We start from the raw sequence: 7,109 nt of genomic DNA on the forward strand, positions 1-7,109 counted from the left end.
AAAAAAGAAAATCATGGGTGTATTGCTTGCAAGAAGGCCGTTTTCAACGCCCAGTTCTGCACATATGAGAGGGTTAAATAAAGAGAAGAGGGTTACATAAAGGCTCCTTATCTCTGGGTGGTTCCTCTTCTTGTAACCCAGGTATTGGCGGGAACTGCATAAGGAGTGCTCTCAGATTCCCAGACAAGCCTGCTACCAGGAAACCCCACCTCGCAGGTGGTAGGGCAAAAAATCCAGAAACTTTCTCAAGCCCTGCTTGCCCCGCGGTGTCTTCTGCCCCCGCGTGGCCATATCTCGGTATTGCACCCGATCCGAGCCCTTGCAGGTCTTGCTCTGAGGATGAGATCTAGTTTCTCCAGGGAGGATCCGGAATGGCTCCCCCTGGCGTGGTGCAAGGCAGCATCCGCTGATTTCTCCATGCTCCCAGGTGCTCATCCCTGATCCTCTGTATGGGGAAATTCCAAGCACCAGCACGATGGGGACAGCGAGGGAGGCCTGGGGCTGAGGACAGAGGGCTCCCAGGTGAGGAAGCTAAATTGGGGCTCCTCCTGCGGCAAATCTGCTCTCCTCCGGCCCATCCTGGAAGGTAAGGCCATACAGATTTCACCTCCTCCTCCATCCTTCATTCCCTTCTTCTTTCCCTACCTCCCTAGCACCCATGCCTGACAGGTAAATTAAGCTGATACTCAAATTTGCTCTGAGCTGTTTCACCGGAGTAGACAGGGGATTGATCCTAGGATCAGCCGTCTGGCCTATGATCCTGTCTGTGTAGCCAGATTTGAGCTGAGGTCCGAGAGCAGCAGGGCAGGGAATCTAGGGAAACGGGTAGTGTCTCATGTAGCAACCGGGTCCCCATGGCAACTGGACCTCCCACTCCATGGCATCTGTGAGGTCACCCTGCCTCTCCTGGTTGGGAATGGATGGAGGACAGACATGGAGGCCGCTTCCCGGGGCAGATCTGGCCTCCTCAGAATTCTGCTGCAGGTTGGGAGGCTCTCTGCGCTGGTAAGCATGGCGGGGCTAGGGGGCCTGTTGAGGTTCCCTGTTCCCAGCCACCCGGGGAAACCCAGAGCACTCCTGGAAACCCCACCCCCAAACTATTGTGGCGTGGCTGTCTATCAGCCATTTTTCTTCCTTCCCCTCCCTATCTCTTTTCTTCTTTTTCTTTCCCATTCCTTCTTTTTATTTATTTATATGTTTTTTTTTTTTTTGAGACAAGGTCTTATTATGTAGCCCTGGCTACCCTGGTACTTTCTTTGTAGACCAAGCTGGCCTTGAACTCCTCGAGATCTGCCTATTGAGACTAAAGGTGTGTACCCATTATACACCCAGACCTTTCTTTCCTTTTTTTTTGTTTGCTTGTTTGTTTGTTTTGTTTTTCGAGACAAAGTTTCTCTGTGTCATAGCTCTGGCTGTCCTGGAACTCGCTGGGTAGACTAGGCTGGCCTCAAACTCACAGAGATCCACCTGCCTCTGCCTCCTGAGTGCTGGGATTAAAGGCGTGCGCCACCACTGCCTGGCTTCTTTCTTTCCTTTAAAAAGATTATACTTAGTGTGTGTGTGTGTGTGTGTGTGTGTGTGTAGTCAGGTCTTTTCTTTTACCATGTGGGTCCTGGGAATCGAACTCACGTCCTCAGGCTTGGCAGCAAGTGTCTTTACCTACTGAGCCATCTCATTGCCTTACTTTCCATTTCCTCTGTTTCCCTTCTCCCTTCCCTTCCTTCTTTCTTTCTAGTGTGCATGTGTGTGGGTATGATGTGTGCAAATGCACATGCTTGTGTGTGTGCACATTGAAGCCGGAGGCAGGCCATGGGCATCCTTCCTAACACTCTCTACCTTATTTATTTATTTATTTATTTATTTTTTTGATCCTCTGAATTTGGAGCTGACAATTTTGTTTGTTTGTTTTGTCTGGCAGTTTAGCATCTCCAGTGCTGGGGTTGCAGGCATGCGCTGGAACATGCATACACTGGCTTAATATGTGGGTACTGAGACCAGTGGGTTCTCTAATCCTCAATTTTAGGCAGAAAGCGCTCCCTCTCCCCCTTCCCTCTCTTCCCCCCCCCCCCCCCCTGGTTTTTTGAGACAGAGTTTTTCTCTGTAACAACTCTGGCTGTCCTGGAACTCCCTCTGTAGACCAGGCTGGTCTCGAACTCTCCGAGATCCATCTGCCTCTGTCTCCCAAGTGCAAGTGCTGGGATTAAAGGCACGCCACCACCCAGCTTCAGCACTCTCAACCGCTAGGCCATTTCTCCGGTCCTCCTTTTGTCTTCCTCCCCTCCCCCACTGTCTCACCACGCGGTTCAGGCTTTCCTCAAACTCACCATGCAGCCCAGGTTAGCCTCAAAACTCACTGTATACCCCTAGCTGGCCTTGAGCAGGCATAGTGGCAAAGGCCTTTAATCGCAGTACTCAGGAATCAAAGGCAGGGGGACCTCTTGTGCGTTCAAAGCCAGCCGGTCTACACAGCGATCTCTGAGACAGTCAGGATTACATTGAGAGACACTGTCTCAAAACCAAAATCAAGTGAATAAACAAGAGAGAGACGCCGGGCATGGTGGCCGACGCCTTTAATCGGGAGGCAGAGGCAGGCGGATCTCTGAGTTCAAGGCGAGGCCAGGACAGCCAAGGCCACACAGAGAAACCTTGTCTCCAAAAACCGACCGACCAACCAACCAACCAACCAACCAACCAACAACAACAACAAAACAAAAACAAAAAAAAAAAAAAAACAAGAGAGAGACTACTCTTGCGCATTCACAAGTGACCTGAGACTCCGCCCACAATGACCTGGCAGCCCCTCCCGCTAAAGCACTGGTCGGGTTCCACCCTAGGTTCGTGGCACCCGTAACACTGGTGTCCCCATCCTCCTTACAGCTGATCCAGAACCGCACGCACCTGTACCGTTTCCTGCTCCTGAAGATGGCCATCTTTCAGCACTGGGTGTTGGGGCTGGCCAAGGAGGCCCGGGGCTCCGGAAGTGACGCGGCCCATCTGCTTCCGGGAGTCGTCATAACCTGCCCTCTGGGCTTGGCCCTTCGAGCTGGACTGGCAGTTCTATGGGTCCCCATATGGCTGCTGCTCTGGGGACCCAGGCTGGCATACGAAGTCGGGTTGCGCTGTACCCGCACCGTGAGACTGGCCCTGGGGCACCTGGGTGCCTGTGAACCTCTGGCCGTGTCTGCGGCCACTTTCAGGGACCTGTTTCTATCCTGCCTGCATAGCCTGATGCTGGTGGCCCTGCTGATGCTGCTGTTAACCTGGAGGCTGGTGCAGAAAGCCCATCACTTGGGTCTGAGCTGGTTACCCAGCCAGGTGGGTTGACAGGGATGCAGGCTGAGGATGCTGATGAACCTGTGTGTGTGGCCACAGCTGGTCAGTACTGGTTATGAGCAGGTCCTGGGGGCTACTTACCTCTTCTTCCTCCTCCTCTTCCTCCTCCTCCTCCTTTTAAATTATACTTGGCTAGGCATGGTGGCACATGCTTTTAATCCCAGCACTCTGGAGGCAGAGAGGCAGGCAGATCTCAGCGAGTTCGAGGCCAGCTTGGTCTACAAAGCAAGTCCAGACCAACCAAGGCTACGTAGAGAAACCCTGACTTGAAAAACAAAAATCAAACCAAAAAAATTATTCTTAATTTTAGATTGTGTGTGTGTGTGTGTGTGTGTATACGTGCGTGCATGTGTATGTGCACAGGTGTCCTTAGAAGCCAGAAGAAGGCATCAGATCTCCTGGAGCTGGAGTCACCAGCTGTGGGTAATAGAGACTGAACTGGAGTCTTCTGCAAAAGTATCACTTGCTTTTAATCACCAGTCTGTCTCTCCAGGTCCACAGAGTGTTATTTTTAACTTTTTTTTCTCCAGACAGGGTCTTTCTATGAAGCCTTGGCTGTGCTGGAGCTCGCTCTGTAGACCAGGCTGACCTCCAATTCTTAGAGATCTGCCTGCCTCGGCCTCCTGGGTGCTGGGATTAAAGGCACGTGCTCCCACCACCTGCCTTGTGGAGTGTTACTAAAAATATATTATTTATTTATGTGTGAGCATGTATGTATGTAGGCATGCTTGTGCCTGCATATAAGTGGGTGTCAGAGAACAGCAGGATTTGTTTCTTTTCTTCTATCATGAGGGTCCTGAGGCACTCCTGAGGCCGGGAGTGGTGGCACATGCCTTTAATTCCAGCACTGGGGAGGCAGGCAGATCACTGTGAGTTCGAGGCCAGCTTGGTCTACAAGGGGAGTCCAGGACAGGCACGGCTACACAGAGAAATCCTGTCTCAAAAAAAGCTCCCCCCCCCCAAGAAAAAAGAGAGGGTACTGGAGTGCAAAATCTGCTTGCTTGAGCCATCCCCTTCAGCCCTTACCAAGGCTCTTGCCTTCCCACACCCTCCTGCAGAATTCGGTATTGCTGGAAGCCTTGGCACTACTGAGACGCCTCTACTTGTGGGCGGAGCACACGACCACACTCACTTCCTGGAACCTGGCCTATCTTGTCACTTGGACTACCTGCCTTGCTTCCCACCTGCTTCAGGCTGCCTTTGAACACACAGCCCAACTGGCACAAGCCCAGGAGGCCAAGTCCCAGGAGACCTCGGGGCCCTTGCCTCAGTTCTTAATTCCGGAACCTTCCATCACTGAGGCTGAGCCCCTCCCATCCCAGCCTGGAACCCCCGGAGAATAAATGTGATCCCCCATCTGCCTTTCAGACTCAACCGTCTTTCTACCTAGCTGGCCTGGAAAGGCCATTCTGAGTCATATGTGTGCATGTGTGTATCTGTGTGTACCTGTGGTTAGCGGGACACAGGGATGAAATCCCAGGCTGAGGCGCCTCTGGGAAGGAAATCACATTCCTCGAGTGCCTCAGTTATCAACTTCCCACAGACACTTGACACTTTATACTTTTTGGTTTGCCTCCTAGCAACCCTAGCATCTGGCTTGACCATCATTTTACACACACACACACACACACACACACACACACACACACACACACAATACTAAGCCTCAGGAACTGGACATTTCCAAGGTCATGGAACGGGTCAGAACCAGCTCAGGTCTGCAGATGGCTGTTTCCCAGGCCTCCCAACTCTTGACTCTTAGTTCTTAGCTCCCCAGGGACTTAAAGGGAACTGGGCAGTTAGAGACTCTGGCCTCTGGGTGGTGCCAGGACCTCACAGTTTAGAGACGTAGGATTAAAAAAAAAATTTAGAGACACTTGAGACTGGTGGAAGTAGCTTATCCATTCACCCACACATGGTTATGGCCCTACACACCCACCAGTGCATTTGCACACCTGCCAATCCATCCAGAGGACCCTCCCTCCCTCCTTCCCTCCCTCTTTCCCCCTCTCCCTCCCCCCTCTTTCCCTCTATCCATCTATCCCTCCGTCCACTCAAAATCCATCCATCTATCCATCCACCCAAATGTTCACCCGCCCACCTGCCTGCCCACCCATCCATCTATCCATCCATCCACATGTTCACCCGCCCACCTGCCTGCCCACCCGTCCAGCTATCCATCCATCCACATGTTCACCCGCCCACCTGCCTGCCCACCCGTCCTGCCTGCCCACCCGTCCATCTATCCATCCATCCACATGTTCACCCGCCCACCTGCCTGCCCACCCGTCCAGCTATCCATCCATCCACATGTTCACCCGCCCACCTGCCTGCCCACCCGTCCATCTATCCATCCACCCAAATGTTCACCCGCCCACCTGCCTGCCCACCCGTCCATCTATCCCAGAACGCATCTACCCACCTTCCTCTCTTCATTCACAGATTCCTTACTCTACTTTTCCCTCTTTCCAAAAATGTCACGCCGCAGACTGTCAATCTCCCCCAGGCAAGAGAGGACTTACCCAGTCCTCAGCCTCTCACTGGGGAAGGTGGGGTCCTTTAGACATGAGTTAGCACAGGCTCCTGCCCTGGCCTTGGGTGAGTGATTCTTAGGAGAAAAGAGGTGGGATTGGTTTCTTGAAAATCAACCATCACCTCTTACCCTTTTCCTTAGCTCAAGACCTGTCATCGTGTGTGTGTGTGTGTGTGTGTGTGTGTGTGTGTGTGTGTGTGTGTGTGTGTAGGTTCAGAGAACCTTGGTTCCCCCCACCTCACCCCATTCCTCATTTTCAGGGTAGCTAGTGCCTCCCTTAAGATTGCAAATGGTAGCCGGGCATAGTGGCGCACGCCTTTAATCCCAGCACTTGGGAGGCAGAGGCTGGTGGATCGCTGTGAGTTCGAGGCCAGCCTGGACTACAAAGTGAGTCCAGGACAGTCAAAACTACACAGAGAAACCCTGTCTCAAAAAACCAAAAAAAAAAAAAAAAAAAAAAAAAAAAAAAAAAAAAAACCCAAAAAAAAAAAAAAAAAAAAGACTGCAAATGGTCTAGGTTAGATGTGTCTTCCAGGTCCTTCCTCCGAATACAGGAAGCAACTTACTTGCCTTTGAGAGACATCAGAGTGAGTTCCCTTTGTTCAAGGTTGCACAGTTCCTGGAGTGTGTGGTGTGACCTGCAAGCTCCTGATGAAAGGGCAGCCTCTTAGAGGTTCCACAGTACCCACAACTTGCTGGGGAACAAGGGTGCCAGCTCCAGGAAGGTGCTAGAGCTGCTAGGGCCAGGACCGCAGGCCATCTCAACTGGAACAGAGGGGGCGGGGAGTGGAGAGGGGTTCAAAGCCCAAGAAGGGAGGCGGCAAAAGTCCGAGCAAGAGGGACACAATGCTGAGCAGGGTGGGGCTGGAGACTGGGATGGAACAGGCCCTGGCATTGAGCGGAGGTGACCTCATGTGTCTGTCTGTCTGTCTGTCTGTCTCTCTCCCTCTCTCTCTCTGGTAAGAGGTTGATGTTGGGTGTCTCCTTCTATTACTTTCCAACTCGCTCTTTTCGCATCTGAAGCTCGCTGACTTTGCTAGACCGGCTGGCCATCTACATCTCCAGAGCTTTTTAAATTTTTTGTTTATTATTGTTGTTGTTTGTTTGTTGAGACTATATAGCCCCTGGATGGTCTGGAACCACAGGACAGAGAGATCTGCTTCCCTCAGCCTCCATAGTGCTGGGATTAAAGGCTTGTACCATCACTCCTGGCTCCTTTTACTTGTCACTTTGAGATGAAGTT

At 51.9% G+C, this 7,109-nt stretch overlaps 1 protein-coding gene across 3 annotated transcripts; it reads left to right on the forward strand.

The window, feature by feature from the left end:
- Positions 1-875: 875 nt before the first annotated feature.
- On the forward strand, positions 876-4,710 carry TMEM270 (transmembrane protein 270). Of its 3 annotated transcripts, XM_084764656.1 has the most exons (4): positions 880-1,005; positions 1,263-1,309; positions 2,878-3,315; positions 4,392-4,710. In XM_084764656.1, the coding sequence occupies exons 1-4, from the start codon at positions 921-923 to the stop codon at positions 4,674-4,676; spliced, it is 855 nt and encodes a 284-aa protein (XP_084620782.1). In that variant the 5' UTR covers positions 880-920; the 3' UTR covers positions 4,677-4,710. The 3 variants fall into 3 exon arrangements, with proteins under 3 accessions (XP_084620783.1, XP_084620782.1, XP_084620784.1); XM_084764657.1 differs by lacking the exon at positions 1,263-1,309 and having other exon boundaries at positions 876-1,005; positions 4,392-4,709; XM_084764658.1 differs by lacking the exons at positions 880-1,005; positions 1,263-1,309 and adding an exon at positions 1,940-1,981 and having other exon boundaries at positions 4,392-4,709.
- Positions 4,711-7,109: the final 2,399 nt, after the last annotated feature.

The sequence above is a fragment of the Acomys minous genome (genome assembly GCF_964271855.1).
Source record: "Acomys minous genome assembly, chromosome: 16".
Taxonomy (NCBI): domain Eukaryota; kingdom Metazoa; phylum Chordata; class Mammalia; order Rodentia; family Muridae; genus Acomys; species Acomys minous.

Excerpts from the sequence above, each read along its gene's own strand:
- TMEM270 (XM_084764656.1), top strand. The coding sequence starts at position 921 with ATGGAGGACAGACATGGAGGCCGCTTCCCGGGGCAGATCTGGCCTCCT. Across the intron at positions 1,006-1,262 it reads TTGGGAGGCTCTCTGCGCTG|ACCAAGCTGGCCTTGAACTC; the intron begins GTAAGCATGGCG and ends CTTTCTTTGTAG. Across the intron at positions 3,316-4,391 it reads TGAGCTGGTTACCCAGCCAG|AATTCGGTATTGCTGGAAGC; the intron begins GTGGGTTGACAG and ends ACCCTCCTGCAG.